The 18,825-nt window shown below is 38.6% G+C and overlaps 1 protein-coding gene across 2 annotated transcripts in view; it reads left to right on the forward strand.

Moving 5' to 3' along the window:
• Positions 1–18,825, forward strand: part of LOC124404813 (unconventional myosin-XVIIIa) — a 78,976-nt gene that overhangs the window by 18,364 nt on the left and 41,787 nt on the right. Inside the window, exon 1 of one of the 2 annotated variants that reach the window (XM_046879217.1) lies at positions 7,375–8,300. The exons of the other annotated variant lie outside the window; for it this stretch is intronic. Coding sequence (XP_046735173.1) covers positions 7,455–8,300 — 846 coding nt within the window. The 5' untranslated portion in view covers positions 7,375–7,454. Of the gene's footprint in view, positions 1–7,374; positions 8,301–18,825 lie in introns of those variants that run through there. 2 annotated transcript variants of the gene reach the window in all.

Here is an 18,825-nt window from a genome sequence, read left to right on the forward strand (position 1 = left end):
ATAATCGCTACACGAATTCTGATTCTGAGAAACGTAATGCGATTATCGGCACCTGATAGCTCCTTCGGTTCAGATATCGAATGGTTCAGGGGAGGTATATGGGCTAATATGGGTCAGCCATAGTACGGCTTCCGTACTTTTCGTGAAACTTGATGCCAACCTAGAACTGCAAAGTGTAAAATCTTGATTCGATTTTTTTTTTTTTTCTTTATTTCTGCTTTCTTATACCGCAACAAATGAATACCAATGTTTTTCACAAAGTTGATACTAATTTTCTCACCATCCCAATACCGCAATATGTGCACTAGGGTGGCGCAAAAAAAAAAAAAACCGACTTTTTTTTTCTTTTTTTTTTCGAGTCTCGCGTGACAAAATGTCAGTTTTTGATGTTTTAAGAGCTCACTCCAAAGGACAGTTCAAAAAAAAAAAAAAATTTTAAGAGGTCGCTCCAAATTTTTTTAAATGTTAAAAATCGTCAAACAATTAAATTTTAAAAAATTATATTTTCAGTATTTTGTTTGATTTTTAATTCATGTCGTGGTGTATTGTTATCGATTCTTTCTTACTAAAATAAAGAAGAAAAATTCATGAAATTTTAATATGGATATTAAAAGGTCGCTCGAAAAGATGTAAAGAAATGCACCAGAAAATTGAAAAAAAATTATGAGCGACCTTTCAAAATTCAAATTTTGAACTGAAACTTTCGGAAACTTATTTTTTTTTTTTTTGTCTATAATATCATACCGTTACTAGAAAAAAATTAAACAAAAAAAAAATCTATTTTTTACTATTTCTTACGTTTTAAAAAATGTGGAGCGACCACTTAGAATTTTTTTTTTTTTGAACTGTCCTTTGGAGTGGGCTCTTAAAACATCAAAAAGTAAAATTTTGTCACACGAGACTCGAAAAAAAAAAAAAAAAAAAAACAGTCGGTTTTTTTGCGCCACCCTAATGTGTACCTACATTTTTTTTTTTCATACGAAGGTTTAACAAGTCTTCTTTTACTTCCGGTTTTTGTGCACGTTTCATATTTGGCAGCGTTCGTACGGAGAATAATGTTGGTCATTGAATTTACGTACGGGTTACATTGCGTAAAAAATACTGCAGGCGGAGAGTTCCACGCACGTGCAGCAGCGCACCGTATAGATCCGACTGGCGACTGCTATATGTGGAAACGTAATGCGTCCGTGTCGGCCATGTTGCCTTCTTTGGTTATGAGTGTTTTTATGTTTATCTACCGTATCAGTTCCTTATACCTTATTCTATCATTCAATTCGCATGACTAAACACGCTAGTATATGAATGTCTCCGTGTTGGTTAAATTTTATTTTAAAGAACGCGACTTTTCGACATTTTATGAATTCGAATTTGGCAATTCTGGTCCACTGAGTATACGACCTGCAGTCGATGCTAATCTCTGAATCAGCAAAGATATACTGTAGAAATGGCTTGCAATACACCCGCCAACTTCACATTCATCCTTTTGGGGTCCGGTTTCACTTTTTTTCTCTGAGGTCACGTGGGTGGGTTTCCTCCGTAAATAATACAGACTTTATCGAGTCTCGGTTTAACCCATGGGAATTGACGAGTCGTTTATGAGTCGCTTGTATATTTATGTTAGTAGATAACGTCTCTGATCGTTAATTATATTACCACATGGCCCGCATAGATTCAACAGTCAATGTATAAATCAAAGCGTCAAATTGAGTCCGCGTATAATACACGTAACTAGCTGAGATGGATTACCCTGTACGTTTTTTTTTTTTTTTTTTCTTTCTTATTTTTTTTCGCCACTTTCGAAAAGTGTGACACGTGTGTCACATCATGGCTCTGGAATTAAATATCGTTCCGCGAATTGTACGAGGTGCGTACGAAAGCTCGGCAATGAGGCTGGGAGTGGCTATAAAAACTAATCGCCCAGGTAAATGATAGATAAATATACATACCCGGACGTGCTAGCAACAAAATCACGGATTATTGTACGCTGATGTAATCAACATATTCGCTTGTATTCTTAGGAGGTTAAATTTTCTAGGAACTGAGGGTCCGATGCGGTTGAAAATGTCTGTATAATAATCTGTGTTGAAAATTCCTGTTTAAGAAATTATTAATTCACATTCAGATTTGCGGCTTTGCCAAACCGTTCATTATTTAGACTGTGCACTCTGGTAAACGGTACAAGTAACAAAATAAACAAAAATTAAAAAAATTTCTCTGTCGGTTGGAATTTTTTTTTTTTTTATTTCGGTACCGTAGGCTACTCAATGAAGTGGAGGAAAAAAAGAGATAAACACGGAGAGACAAATTAGGAGCGAGAAAGAGCCTCGCCCACTCGAACTACTAGGACATCGTCATAGTTGTCTGCTCGAACGGCGTCCCACGTGCATGGCTTCAGCTGGTCCTTGCGTCTCCGACATCGATCTCTGACCACTGCATAGCGCCCACCTTTTTCTCTCTCCTTTCTTTGCTTTCCTTTCATCGCTGTGAATAGCAAACGTCAAAGTGCAGATTCAGTCACGCGGTTGGACTCGCGGAGTTTGATTGAAAAAGAAAAAAAAAAAAAAAAAAGAAATTTTTTTTTTTCCTCCATTGACTGTAGATCGAATTTCTTTGCGAGCAGTTGGTACTCTTCAGTTATTTAGATGCGCTGTGTAGAAGGGTAGAATCATAAGTGGCCGATGCACGCTCTCGCTCACCTTGTTTGGAATTGCACCGAGTGCTGCACGAGTCCCAACTCTTAACCAGTTATTTCCCCTATGGTGTATCGGCAAAGGCGTATATATATAACCAACTGTAGAAGTATGTATATATGCATCGCTCTTGAGTTGTAATTTCTGCCCTGGATACATGACTCACGAACTAATGCATTCAGCATCATATGAGAAGTAGGAAAGCGGACCGAATGACAGATGGCTTACTGTAGCGTGCAGTGTGTGGCTTGCGGAAGCTCAACGACACGTGTTCCTCGCATCGACAGTCTCTTACATAGCTACATACACTTGGACCATACGCCATACTGGGACTCTGGTTGGAACGTTTTTGTTAATTTTTAGAAAGACCTTAACGACAACTATCAGGTAGCGTCTGTTCAATGGACAGACTCTCTTCACGCTCTTTGGAACAGGAGCTTATCAGTTTTCTTTCATCGTCGAACTCCACTCTGCTGACGAAAAGATCAAATTTGAAGCGAAAAAGCGGGCGTCACAGTCTTTCTTTCAAACTCTTACTGTAACCCGTTTTTTCTTTATACTCAATTGGCTCAACCACGTGGGAGAACCAGCTTGACCACGATAACGAAGAACGCTAAAAATAAACCACCGTAATCAGAGCTTCGTACCCATTTCTCTAATGACTTAGATGGTTTATTGAATATCAACATTCGTTGAACGATAAACGGCTTATTGGTACTATTAAGTTGACAAAAATATTTGCAAATCTTGTCTGAAGTTGCAGGCTGCTTCTGTAATGCAAAATTGAAACCAATAACTCGATCTAGTAGGGCACATGGCTTAACGTGACGCCCACCTGCACCAAATGACGTTCACAATTCTCTGTATGATTAGAATCGCCGCGACGACTGCAGGAGCACGAAAGGCTTACTTGATCCTTGAACCATTTTACGCTGTGCTAGTAGGGTCCTTTGGTCAGTAGCATAAGCGACATATCACTTCGTGAGAGTATTGCATAGCTGGCGTTCAAGACCATTGAAGAAAGTAAAGATCGTGGGCGACATGCCATTGCGGCATCTTTACAGTATTTCGCAATTGCCCTGCATGGGTGGGGATCGTTTATGATGAGGAACAATGGGTTGCGTAATTCTTGTTGACGTGTGCACAACCAGAGGTATCTTTGCTCGAACAAAACTCCACCTCTTCTAACAGGAATCTCTCAATTCGTGAATAGGAAGTGTAGCCTATCGTATAATTGTGCATAATGGATACTCTTTAATTAGTTGAAAACATTAACAGAACCGCTTTCACAGTTGGTGAACTCGAGTCGTTCGTTGCCCTCGATTTTTTTATGCACCAAGCAGTCTGATGATGGGATTCGTAATGGTCTGGGAATGGCTCGATATAGTTAAATATGTGTGTATAAAGTATACGGTAAAAGTGTAAAACCCAATAAGGAAATAATAAATTTTTAAGACTCTCTCATCAGTTTGTAATAAAATGGCCACAGCTGCTTCTGGATTAGTGCCCGATTTTATTCAGCCGTTGCCCTCGATTTTTGATCCCCAAAACAGTCTGAAATTATATTGGGAAATCGAGCCAGCTGAAAAGTTTAGAAAATTACAACCAGGGCTGTCCGCTTGGATAAACATTCTTTAAGACATTTCCTTCTGTTTTCTTTAAAACTTTTCTCTGATCGAATTCGGGCTTCCGTAAACAAAGCTTCTTCAGAAATGGTTTGGATAACAAACTGCACGCAATCGCGATGAACTAATTTCTCCGATTCCGTCATCGCCAGACCTGCATCAGTGTGCAGGCGACTCGCTTCTCCGCTATAATTAGAGGTTTCAACCTCTTTGAAGACTCGCTTGGATACTCGTTCAATTCGCAATTGATGATGATGATGATGATGATAATATGAAAACGAGAGGATCGTATAACGATAGTAATAATAGACAACAATATAGTCGTTTTCGACGAAGATTCACGGCGTCCGCGTCCTTATAATCGATCTTTAGGATCGAACTGACAGGGTGTTGGTGGCTTGTTCGTTGGTTATATCGTCGAGGTACTTATTACAGAAACCCGAAGGCAATCATGCGTGGATACAAGACGTGGCTTTCGGCCTTGGCGACAACGCGTGATTCGCCTCAGATAAATCGACGATCTCAGCTTTCGCTTTTTCCTTTTTTTCGGCACGGACCGTAGGCTTGTGCTTTCCAATAACATACATGAACAGCAATCTGTGCAAATAATTTCCGAAGAAGAAAAGCACACCATGACTTCACCTTGCTTTGACTATCCGGACATCGACTAGAAAAATTTTCATTTCGCCTAATAAATTCGTTTGAAATTTCTGTCTATAGTATGTTTCAAACATGTTGGTACAAGAAAGTGTATTGATGCCTACAATCGTGTTACACGCTCTACAGTACAATTGTTTGTTTTTCAACTACAACGCAACGAGTAAGCTGTCCGCCTCTGATCTGTTGGCTTTCACAACTTTGGGGCGTGTTACTTATCATGTGATCTTTTGATACCCACCTATCAAGTAAAGGTACTGCGCCACTACTGTGTTCCGTGTGATAATTCAACGCGTGCAAATTGAATAAATTCACGACAATCAGATGCAAAGACATACGACTGGGTTATACATGACATGCGAATTCGTACAAGTAAAGAGGCAATGGTAACAGTCCAGAATCCATTCATCTGAATCGAGACCATTGCAGGACCCGAACAGAAGGAAACTTGAGGCGTGACACTGAATGAAAATTAGGAGTTGAAACGCAGATCATGACCCGGCTCAACTCTCTGCAACCGTCTGATTCAACCTTCGGAGATGCTTTGGAGATCCGTTAAATCCCTTCGATGGGGTGAGACCATTGCAAGGAACAATGATTGTAGCACATCACAGACTACCAGCAGTAGTAGCCTCGGAGATTTGTGCTGTCTTACGGAGCGGCTAAGAATAGGGGTAACAATTCTTTCTGCGTCTTGTGCCTAGCTGTAGCAGCATCAGCAGCAGCAGCAGCAGCTTCAGCTTCCTGGATAAACTGGGAGAGGGTTCAGCGGTTATTTCGTCTGCAACGACGCGTGCGTCCGTTACTTAGAGTCATAGCTGCAGTCCCGGCATCCAGCCGAGAGCTGCTTACAATTAGAAATCATTCCCAAAGTCTAATTTCGTTCAGCGGAAGAAAATGGAGGCAGGAACCTCTCACTCTCCCTCTCTGTCTCTCTCCTTCTTTCTTGGCTTCTTTTTCTTCGTCTTCATTCGGAAAACCTTGACAAGGAAGTGAAAGACGAAGAAGAAAGAAAGAAAGCGGGAAAGTGTAGGAAATTTGTTTTTAAACTGAAGGTACTGCCAGAGGACAGGATACGTATCCGGTGCTACTTGATCTTTCCTGCGAAAGATATGACGCGACCGATAAGACGGTGTAACAAAATATACTTACGTTACTTCAGGTAATGCCAAATAAAGAAAATAAAAAAAATATTCTCCATTATTTATTGTGAAACTGAACGAAAGTCTTAACACATTTTGTAAAGGTTAATTACAAAATAGTTTTTATTGATGAAAAGATATTCCACATACTAAATTCAAACTACATTTTATATCTGGGTCGATACAACCATTTTTAGCCATCTTTTTAAGGTCAAACTTTCGTCTCGCAGCAATTTGGATATAAATTTTAGGCACCTCAGTCCTACAGTATATGCCGGGGGGGAGGGGGGGGGGGGAGATAAACGGTCTTTTTTTTTTTTTTTTTTTTTTTTTTTTTTTTTTTTTTTTTTTTTTTTATGGGAAATTGAGTATACTGGAGTATATCCCAAAATTAATAAGGGTCTAAAAATTGTAATATTTTCATATCTTGTTGTATCAATAAAACATATCCAAATTATAACGGTTTAAGAAAAGTTGTCTTCCTAAAAAGGTGGCCAAAAGTTTGTCGATCGGCTCTATATACACGCTTTTTATTATACTTACCGTTGTAAAAAGTGATTCGTTGTCACGCCAATGACAAGGAGTAATTTTCGCGGCATTTAGCTTGGCGTCTCTCTTACTTTCTATAGTACCCGGTGTGTGTGTGTGTGTGTGTGTTTGTGTGTCTGTGTGTCTGTGTCGAACTAAAAACGATAGGGAACAACGAGCATAAAGTAATCCTCGAGGAACGTGCGGCTGGCTCGAAGTGAGTGACTGCCGTTTCTCTCCCTGAGCAAGGCGACTCTGCAGACGCCTGCAGACGACGACGCCTCGCGTCTCTCAGATTGAGTAAGTCAGTCAGTTCTTGAGCGACTCGCGCCCGTCACGCTCCTCCGCGCCTAAACGCCATCGACGCTGCGACGACGCCAACATGTGAATGTATAATATTCGCCTTGCAATATAAAACCATCTAATACTCTCGAAGTGCTCACTTTGGCTCTGCTCCAGAATTAGAATCCTTAACCTTAAAAGAGTGTTAAGTTTCATTATTATCGGTATAATTATTATTATTATTATGCAGGTCACGTCGCGACGTCGACGCTGTCGTCTGATAAACAGACCTTTAATTGCATTCGAGTAACGCTCTCTGCTTTACTAATACTTTACTCTACATGTGTAAACCTGACTTGGTAATTTACGGTATAAATCTGGCAAGATAGATCCTTTAACGGTGATCCTCTCGATCCAAATCATACAATCAGTGAACGGTGTTAAAGTGGATTCAAAAGAAAACGTCATGTAGGGTCTGAAGAGGTTGAGTTTGGGCTATCTCTGGAGAAGTCCGGTGTCCAACAAAACGCATGGCGACAAACTCCAGGCGCTATTCCTGCGACGCAATGTCACCGAACCCCGCCAGCAAGATGCATCATCACAAGGCGTGCAAGGGCAAGGCTCACGGAAGTGGCATAGCCAAGCAGAACAACTCGAGAGGGCCGATAATATCCTCGCCGAGCCCGAGGCCAGGGTGCAGATCATCGCCGCTGCAGAAGAAGGACTCGAAGTCGAGTTTGAACGGCCACAGCGAGTCCGGAGGTAGCAGGAAGGTGAGCAGGAACAGCGTCAGCTCTTGGGAGTACAGCGACACCGATAGCCTTAACTCGTCTGAACATGGGGTGGACAGTGTCGACCAGGCGAGTCACATGATTAAGAAGATAAGTCAGGTGCTGAACGGGATGGACGATGGGAAGAGGAGCATCAAGACCGGGAGGAAAATGTCAAACGGCGATGAACACGGCAAGAAATTATTCTCGAAAAGAGAAAGCTGGGCCGAGACGCTCCGGGGTAGAATCGAAATGACGAATAAGTACAAGAAGATGGAGGCTGGGTGGGATGACAGTGTGATCAACCCTCCGAAAGAAAGGAAGTGGCATCGCATCACTGCCGAAGTCGAACAGCGAATCGGCGACAAAACCGTCGCCAGGAGCAACTCCTTGCCGAAGAAAACCTCGCCGTCGCTTCGTAAGGTCGTAAAGAGGACCCGCAGCAGCCCTGTAAGGAATTTGTACGACGTCGTCGAGTGGGAAGAACTCCTGGAGCTTGCCCAAGCCAGAAAGGTCACTCGGGTCGGGAACGGGACCGGTGGGAAACCCGGATACCTCAAACACCTTAGCACTCTCCTCGAAAACAAGGCGCCGAAAACTTTTAAGGTACCTTTTTTGGGGAGTTGGCTTCACTGAGAAAAATATCATTTCTTAAAGTAATTTGGATGTGGTCTAGTAATATTCCGCGTGATTACTAGGAAATTATAGTGAATTTTGCGTAGTTACTAGGAAATTCTAGTGAAATTTTGCATAGTTACTCGAATGTGCTAGTAAAATTTTGAATAGTTACTAGGAAATTCTAGTAAATTTTGAATAGTAACTAGGAAATTCTAGTAAAGTTTTGAATAGTTACTAGGAAATTCTAGTAAAATTTTGAATAGTAACTAGGAAATTCTAGTAAAATTTTTAATAGTTACTAGGAAATTCTAGTAAAATTTTGCATAGTTAACGGGAAGTTCTGGTAAACTTTTGCACAGTTACTTGGATGTGCTAGTAAAAATTTGAATAGTTACTAGGAAATTCTAGTAAAATTCTAGTATAATGATGGATTTTCAGAAAATTCGTAATGATATGGCGTCAGGTTGTCCGAAATTGAGTAAATCGTAACTAGGCGAGGCATATTCGTGTTTGGGAAACTCATTTCCTTCAGAGGTATACTTAAATTATAAAATAATGGCCTTTATTCCAGCACTTCATTATGTTAACACAACTATAACATCAACCGGGTGAACATATTTCGTCTGCGAGTAATTTTAGTCCATCGAAAAATGTCTGTAGAAGCGAATACCATTCGTGGAATGTCAAAGAGACGAATGTCTCAACTCAAGTAAAATGAAATTCCATTTATTTGTATATTCGTTATGTAACAGAGACGGTTCAAATAACGCAACTGTATTTACAATATCTGTTCTGCCTTTTATTCTCCGTTTTAAGCCTAAAACTACATTTGCATTTTTCACCATTCAGAAAGAAGGATAAAAAAACAAACTCATCTTAGTCTCTTCTGTGGGTTCTTCTTCTCGTATCATCATCGCTGGCACAACGAAACAACATATCGTGTTTCTTACATATTTTAACTGTGTATTCAGATTCATCCTGAAATACAAATTGTTGGTTGTTATTTCAGTTAAAATTAAAGTTAATTCAAACGGCAAGTGATTTTTCTATACGATAAAAATTACGCTTCAAAAACAGCAACTTAATATTATTCCCTGCTGATATTTTATCCTCGATTACTAAGGCAATAAGTCTTTTGTGAGTAGAGAGATAAATTTGGTACATTGCAAATGATTTGACGCTTTTTTCTGCCGACCTCTTGTTTGCCTGACATAATCGCAATCCTGCTTTCACATTCCGTGCGTATCGTTACATGACTTGACATAACTTCGATCAAAGTTATACCGGTTTTCAGTTTACTGAAGAAAAAAATGTTCGCCTATTAATTTGCATTGCCAAATTCTTTCTCAACTAGTTTTCAAACAGACTTATTCCTATGCTTGCAGGTATTACGTACGAATTTAAAAAGAAACCTCTTCGGAAATTTTGTAAATATTGTCATTGTTTTACAGTTTTATACATATTTTTTTCACACACGATTCTTGTTAAATTGGAAAATAATTTCAAGTGATATTCGTAGTTCTTAAACGTTATCTTATCTGTGATTATTATATGTTGAAAAATGTGTAATAACTCATTTGGTTTTCACATTTTCTGTTTCAGGTAAGGATTTCACCTCTTTAACTAAGACATTACAAAAATATTCACACGTGAGTAAGTTTCATCGATTATTCACTGTTGCCACTGCGTCGATATGAATTCAGATCGGCAAAAAGCAAAGTGATTCGAAGGTGAAGAAAATCCATCGCGTCTGAGCGAGTCTGTGAAAACATGTTTTTCGTTCGCGTGATTGGCCTAAATTAAACAGGGAATATAATTCATCTGGCTAATTGCTGTGCGAGATGAATTGAGAAGTAGGTGAGGTTTGATTAATCGAACTAATTCTGAAAGCGCTATTTGATTTTACTGATTACGAATACCGAGCTCGTTTTATGGCTCTTCTTGTCAAGATAATGTATAGCAACGTATTTTTAAATTCATATCACGATCCGCAGAGTTATGACACGTACGTTTAAACTGCCTTCCGTATCCCAAAATGCCTATTTTCTTCTCTCTTGTGTCAATATTATTCAATATTAAATCATCTGTCTTAGCCTCAACGTTTTCTCAGTAAGCTCTGTTCAAAATTCTTGTAAATTTTTAGTCACAGGTGCTCAGTCAGTCGAAATAAACCTTTCGGTCGTTATGGTGATTCCTGTTTCGGGCAGTTTGACCAGATTCCTTAATCGCTTTTTTGGAAACTGGTTTTATTTTTAACGAATGCAGATGTTTCGGTTATAGCAGCATATGAGCGAAGACGATCAGTGGCAAAAATATCTCGAGACGATTTTATTCTAAGCATATAGAAATTATCGCTTCTGGCTATGAGATTCGCGTGTTACGTAATTAATTATTATCGGTGCAATAAAATAATTAAAATAATCTCAAAGTAAGGAAAGTTCTGACTATATTTCATACACCTTTCGCAGCTGTTTAATCTGCAGAAAAAGCTTTCACCTCTCTTCGTAAATGGAGCATAATTCACCTCTCGTAATCGAATCTTTGCAACTGTATTTCGAATGCAAACAGTCGCTGAGTAGTTTTTTGATTCAGTTATTCAAAATACCGTTTTGCACACTGAATATCTGCTGATCAGTTTATCAGATATAAGGGGCATTCGATACAGATACGTGTCATATCTGAAATGTACACTAATTTTCATCCTAGGTACATAAAAATTCAACCATTTAGTAAGAAAAACCAAATTTTCTTTCAACTTTCAATTTTTTGATTTCTCAAAAATTGTACGTGCTAGAGAATTCTTACAATTTCGTCTCACAATGAGCTGTGCTTTAGTCAAGTATAAAATATTCTTTTTCGTATGATTATTGTATTTTTTATTTATTGCGCAAACGATTGAGAAACCGGATAAACAACAAATGATTCTTGTCTGAAAAAACCTGAAATTCTCAGGAAATTACGTTTTCACAAATAACTGGACACTCGATCCACGTATCGTCTTATTTATTCAATCACCGTCAAGCCGAGGAGGGATATGCATCAATTCGTACTTAGATTTGTCCATTCGTGGTCTATTTTTTATCAAATCAAATATCCCCTCGGGCAGGGGAACGGCTGCTGTTACATATAGATATATAGCGGTATATTATAGGAACTAAATCGGGTCGGTTTAATTAATTAATAATCACCGACGTCGGTAGTGACGTATTTACATACACAAATAAGCCAGATTGCAGCGGGTAGAAAATCAGGTTGCTTCGACTGCCCGAACTGTAAGATAATAAATTTCACATTATAGTTCAACTTGGCTCAGAGACACCAGCAGCCAAGCTCGAAGGTCTAGAGAAATCGCAGGACCGACGGCAGGATTTTTTTTTTGTTGACTTTTGTCAATTTTTGAACAGTTGTTTGGAAAATTTTCGCAATTTTCTTTCACCTTGTTGCAAGGAAAATCACAAAAAATAAGGGATTTTTTTCTAGAGAATTTTGAGACGGTCAGGGAATTTATTTGCCTTTTCTTTTTTTGGAAAACTTCGTAATGATGATTCTTTTATTTTTTCATTTATGCTCTATTGCTCGTAGCGTTCATTTTTCAGGTTTTTTAATCTCTTTTAACTTGCTATCCTCGCTTGATTATTATTGGTATTTATCACTTATACAAAGATAATAACGATGGTATGTTTAACGATATGAATATGTATGCTTAAAACAAAAATTTCATGTTTACAACTGTGTTTGTCTGATTTTTATTGCTAAATTATTAACTTTCAAAGTTTTACAAAATAGGGAAACAGTATTTTTATATCAAGCTCGATCGAAAAGAGTTTCAATAATTAACGAATCTGATGATCACTGCCATATTTAGTCATAATGTCAGTAACACCGTACTCTTGAGTAGCTACTCAGGTTTCATTCTCTCTTCAGTAATCGAACCTCGAATTGCTATATTATCAGAAAATTTAGTTTCCGGTCAACCTTGATCAGTAAAAGCTTTACTCAGGCATATTCCAAAGCAAGAAATTTGAAGAAGCATAATTTTGCTCAAAGAAGAAAAGAAAAGTCCAAAAATAATCTAATCAAAAGCATGGCCGATGGTATTTTCTGGCCAAATAATATAAAATTCACTTTTTAACCGACACGTGCAAAACTTGAATCATTCGTGGTTTGCAATTCAAAGTGTTAGATACACAATTGAAATTTGCATAAGCTCCGGATTGATACAAGGTAGATGGAAATGAAAAGACAGCGAACGAACCAACATCGTTTACATTTAGGTTAACAATGTATCTACCTGCTTACGAATCCATAACGTGAAAAGACGAGAGCTCGTCATGCTTCGAATCAGAGATACAAGTTTCCTTGCAGTTATGATCGTAAACCGGAATGGTTTCAGTTCAAGGCCGTGTATAGGGAGACCTTGTCTCAGCTCCTTTGGTACCCAACGTACGTGTGGCAATCGAAAGGTCTTTGCTTCTGTCACATCTCACAGCTGGATTCACAAGGCGGTTCATGATTATATGGGAATTTCAGCTGTCAGTGACAGAATCAGGCTCGATATGATCGGCGTGGTACAAATATGGTCATGATTTAAGCGCCCGTCCATGTCGGTCTGGGTTTCGGGGACAACCAAAACGTAAGGTACGAGTATAATCAAAGATGCTATTCTGATTGACGAGCTTCGCATGAATTATTGCGCTGTTGGTTTATATCGAGTACAAGTGGATTTGCCTTTTTATTTACACACTCCTTTCAAGTCACAATATTCAATTATTCACATTTGAATAATAACCATCTAACAACCTCTTACCTGCAGTCGCGACTGATTGCTTACAACTAGGCGCAGTTTTTTACTTCGAAACACGTAGGAGGAATTCTCAAGATAATAGTCAAGGCTTTGCTACTCTACGTTACTGCGGTATTAAATCCACCGGGATTATTTTGATGTTATCGTAAATTCTATATACGAGATCGAATCCCTTATCCGTGGTTCTATCTAATTTTTCAGGATGGACAGACACTTGGAAGGCTTAGAATTGTCAGAGAATTCTTATTTTTGTCATGGAAGAATCTGATAATATCACTTTTCTTAAATTAGAATTATAAATGATTTTTTTCACATGACAAGTTTACTTCTTTTGTACAGTAAAAAAATTTTCTTGAAATAATTTTCTTTTTGTTTTTTTGTTTTTTTATGTACATTATGGTAGTTGTTGACCATTTCCTATCCAGCTGTCCTACTTAGCTGTCGTTTACTGTTCATTCTATTTTTTTTTATCGATATCAGCGGGTCACTAGAATTGCATTTATGCTTCTAACCGAACTGTCATCACATCACTGCGAATTTCAACTTGAATTCAGTAACTCTGTAGAACTAGGAAAATGTGGGGAAAAAACTGGGTTTTAAGTCCTGGAAAACTTGGAATTCTCAAAAAATTTCTGGCCATCCTGTGGCCTTCTCGATTTTTATTTTTTCTTGGTTTATTTTTATATCCTACTAGAGTTCCGGTTCGTCAGTTTCAGGCGAAATTTATTTTCAACCAGACACAAGCTTCGGATTTTTAATTTAAACACAAGGTGTTGTTCTACCCTTGGCATTTGCATTAATAGACTCTTGACGTTAATTATATTCTTTCTTCCTATAGCTGCGTTATCTTCGTGCAAAAGACTCGAGCTTTAAGTGGAATACCGGGAAAACGATATTGTAATTTGTCGTCGTATATTCCATTCGTCCAACTCTCCGATATTCGATCCTTAAGCAGCTTGTACGCATATGGCTTTCCGCCAGGTACTTGAATCCGCATCATTTCCGTACGTTCAAGGCTTTTTCTAATCCTACCAACTTTAACCTGCAACGTGTGACGTATTTACTTATCTTAGTCGGCGGGTAAAAAAATGGTCCCAGAATATGCGCACTTCGCTTTGAACTCCTCTCGGTATAATTCTTGTTTTCTTCATCCTTTTCCCCACTTCTTACAGGAGATCGTGTTTCTTCGTATGCGTTGCACGGTGCAGTCTTTCATGTGTATCAGTTCGACTAAGGCCCTCTCATTTCTACTTCGAATATGCAGTATTGGAGAATGATAGTCATGAGGCTGAAGTTTTTGAGGTTTCGTTAGAAAAAGTCGTTATTTGGAAGTTTTTGAATTATCTGAAATTTAGCAAACCATTAATAATCAGATATTCTAAATTCAATTTTTTCAGTTATTCTAAAGGTTGAAATAGACTTTTTTCCTTTCAACGTTTCGATATGTCAACGTTACTAACTTCAACCTCGTAAAATGCTGATGTTCTTTTCACGTTGTGCGACACAGCATCTCGTTTCAAGAGCTTGTATGTATATTTTAAACAAAATGAAATGAAATGAACAAAATTAAATGCCTGAGAGTCGTTCAACTCTAGTTACCGCAATCGAAATCGTCTATTATATCAGGAGTTTGAAATTGTAATGCGACACTACCGGGCAATCCGCAAACTAATAGTAATGGCCGCTCACTCTATTCAGCTGTCAATGAGTTTTAAGTGTGTTTATATTCGCCTGCACCATATATAACAAATTAATCACTTTCTAACAATACGATCGTGATGTTTGTTTGTTAAAAATATCCTCATATTTATCATAATCCCAATTCTCATGTAAACACGGTTAAAAATTTGTACTCCGAGCAGTCATATTGAGGTTATAGAACTATCGCCACGGCAATGCATTGTAAGAAAAGTTTGGTTCTGGACTTCCATGGACTCCAATTTGACGTTGATCCAACACTTCCCTTCATCTCAATTCGACATTATCTGATGTTGAATTTCTCAATTAACCACAACAATTGTTCTATAGTGTTAAACACTGACGAATTTTGGTCAACTTTGACGCTACCATTTACTTCACTGCGTACGAACTGGGAAGTTTGAAACGAAGTTGATTGACTGAATTTTCAATTTTTATGACTTGAAGTGACGAACGTTTGACTAGTTTGTTCATCTTATTCACGCACGAATATGATAACCGTCGACTTGTATTCGCGATCCCTGTTATTTCGAGTTATATACTTGTTGGGATACCAAAGAGACAGACGCGAATTGGCCAATAGCGCCAAATACGGATGTACCAACAGCCGAGCAAGGTTGCCAAATCGTTGTCTTTGTGTCATAGTAGAGGTGGAGTCCCTTCAGTTCCCTGAATATGGTCAAAATGTAGGTTTTTTTGATTTTTTAATTCCGTACACCGTGCTCGGGAAGTTTGCCAATACTGGAGCCATTGTTTTGCATAACAAACAGTGCCGACGGTCGTAAAACATGAAAACCATCGCATGCAGCATCAAATTTTGTTACGTAGACGACGTATGCACAGGTCGACTTGTCGGTTCACGACCTATATAACGTCACACGCTCCGGTAATTAATTTGATGAAGCGATTGGGTATCTTCTTCATTATGAAAGACCCGTTTGTACCAGCCAAGATGGATTCCTGTACACATAATTGAACCATTTTTTTTTAAGGCTCTCGAAGTTGTATCTACCTACATCGACACCAGTGAAAAGCGGTGATGATAAAAAAAAGGTCCTTAGTTCTCTTTGATGGACGGAGTTAACGTCGTTATTTATAACAAATGAGATTGAGCTATCAATTTGTACATAACAACGGTAGTAAATCTAATCTTGTATATACATCAAGTTATTAGGTGAACCTGTCACTCCAGTAACACCTAAGTCGTCATTATTCAGTTGCTGCTGTCAATCAATTTTTCAAAGAGGTTCGTTAGGAACAATCAGTCGGTATTACATTCAATATCACGTGTGATGATCCATGTTAACGCGATGCTTGAATACTTAGCGAACGAAAATCTGTTGAACCCATTCTTCAAAATTTTACCTTTCGTTTATTCGACAGTTCTATGTACATGTTTTTACTTTTTGTGGTTATGTTGAATGGGGCAAGTTAATTTCATAGGTAACCCTGTGCTCTTTTCACGCCTTGTACAATATCCAACGTTGTTTATTTCGTAAGAGGTCTTCACGGAGAGACTGACAAACTGCATCTCGAAGTGGTACACGCAAAACCACAGACTACATTGCACTACTTTGGAAAAGAAAAGCAGCCGCATAATATGCAAGCCTGTTCCAATTACCTCGCGATGTGCGTGAATAGCCAAATGAATGTATGTGTGATTGCACACATATTGCTGCTGACACTCTTGAGTCATCAATGCTATGTGGAAAGGGAAACTGGAGTATAAAACACCCGGCCTGAGTGCGCGTGGCTTCGTGGAAATCTAAAAGAATCTGTTATAGTACCAAAGTCGCTTCTTAACTGTTTACGATACCCTGGAATCGAGGGATGCGTCTGTTTCAGTATCCAGTTTTAACCACACGCATTGAAAAAGAAGGTGAAAAACGAGAGAAACGTTAAGTCAAACAATAAACACAACTGTTCGTCTTGTTAACGTGGAAGTCGATCGTTTTAGCTTCTCTTGGTAGTACCAGGAGAGATCAACGTAGTCGAAAGTAGATTTCTATATGAGATAGCAATGAAAGCATCGAGCATCCTTAAAGTTAAATACACGATCAACTTCTGACCTCAGCAGATTGCCATCGTTTACGGTATGTCAAAGGGGACTGAAGCCAATAACGGGAACGATTCATTAAATTATCTACACTTTGGCTTGTTAGTCGGATTAATTAGTGGGATAACTCCGATCGTTGGCCCCAAAGACCTTTCCTGATTCCCGTTGCGACTATAGCGAGTTACGGTCATCCTGTAAACGTTCCTTATAGAAAGTGGAAAAGAACCGGGTTCAAATAATATCTGCTTTTCGATATGTGATGACGTTCGTTTCGATACAACGGCAAGAGCATGACGAACAGAACATGTCTTACACGGTTTGAGAAATCGGAAATTTTTTTAAGCTAATGGAATCGCCCACTTAAGATCAACCAATCCAGCTGCATTCTTATCTAGTATTGCCTGATAATCCACAGCCTATGACGGGTTTAGAAAGTTTTTCGTGTTCTGGTGCATCGCAGTTCGACCATAAAATACTCTTTGAGTATAGTGGAACCTCGATTATATGAATCAATTGGAAACGGGTCTACTTCAAATTAGCGGAAGTTCAGATAATGGTGGAACAGTAATGTTAGACGAAACGATACTGCATGATGGATAATATTAAAAACATAAAGCAAATATTTTTACGTAATTTTTATACAAATAATGTGTTGCTTTAACACGGGTCAAATCGTTCTCATTACTTTTACGTGTGAAGTTGTTTGCAACATTTTTACATTTTAAAGTAAGATTGTGAATAAACCATCGCCGATATTTTTTTTTCTTTCTAAAAACGTGTTTATTTTTATTCCAATCTTTCGGACCTTCGTTCGGATAATCGAGGTTCTACTGTATAAAAAACTGCGAAGTAGATTCATAGTCGATTCATGTGAATAAATCAAGTATAACTGAAGTCATTGATAGTATTTTTTTCTAAACTTGAGCTAGCGAAAAAATAAAAAACAAATCTCGAAATTTTTTTATCTAAATATCGCTTTTTTGAGTCATGTATGAAAATCATGTCGACAAATAGCTATTTATGTAGCATGCCCGTAAACCGCCTGTTTTTTGACAAGGATAAGGATTTCAGGACGAGTTGAAGGCGAGCCGGAAGCGAGTACTGAAATTATCCGAGCCAAAAAACGGTTTACGGGCATGCCACATACAATATTTTTTACGGTATGGGCATTGAAAAGCAAAACAAAGAGTGAGGTTATGTCGCGATCTGTTCGACAGAGCTACTTTATTCGGCAGTTTGGGATGCGCACTTCGAACTGCGCATCAAAACTGCGGAATAAAGACTTTATTCCGCAACTTTGTTCGCTGCCGTATAAAGCGTCACTTTACGGAACGAAAACTGCCGCAAAAAGTGGACTTTTCAATGCTCATGCCGTAAAAATAAATAACTAGAGCCAATTTCGAAAAACTACGCTTACTCGTAGGGTCGTTGACGTCAAATATCAAGTGCAACAAAACAACCATTGACCAGTGTAATCATTCGCGAATGAAACCCGCTTCCTGGTCACACGTCTTCCTTATTTTCAATCAAAATTCTCACCATCGGGACAGGCCTCCTTGCCACAGCCAGGTCTAAGCCAACACGTGCAACTCATATGGTCTGCATGACTTGCGGCAAAGCGAGTAGCGTTATAATTAGGGCTGCACCGTTTTCAATGAGAATCAGGTTCACTGAGCTACATGCATCGCGCTGCCTATTCCAGATGCACATAGTCTAAGCAAATAAACACAACCGACGTTGATGAACATATACTGGAGCAGAGCGTACGCTATGCCACGTGTGTATATATATATATATGTATGTATACAATTTATATGCATATAAGAGCTAAGATATGTCAAGTGTTCTGATGTCTATGCACGAAGAGCTACTGTTCATAGAGCGAGGTTACCATCGGTCAAATATAGAATTGAAGTAAACTTTCCATGAGTAGCAGATGTCCAGGATTCCAAAAA

The sequence above is a fragment of the Diprion similis genome, chromosome 3, assembly GCF_021155765.1.
Source record: "Diprion similis isolate iyDipSimi1 chromosome 3, iyDipSimi1.1, whole genome shotgun sequence".
NCBI classification, from domain to species: Eukaryota; Metazoa; Arthropoda; class Insecta; order Hymenoptera; family Diprionidae; genus Diprion; species Diprion similis.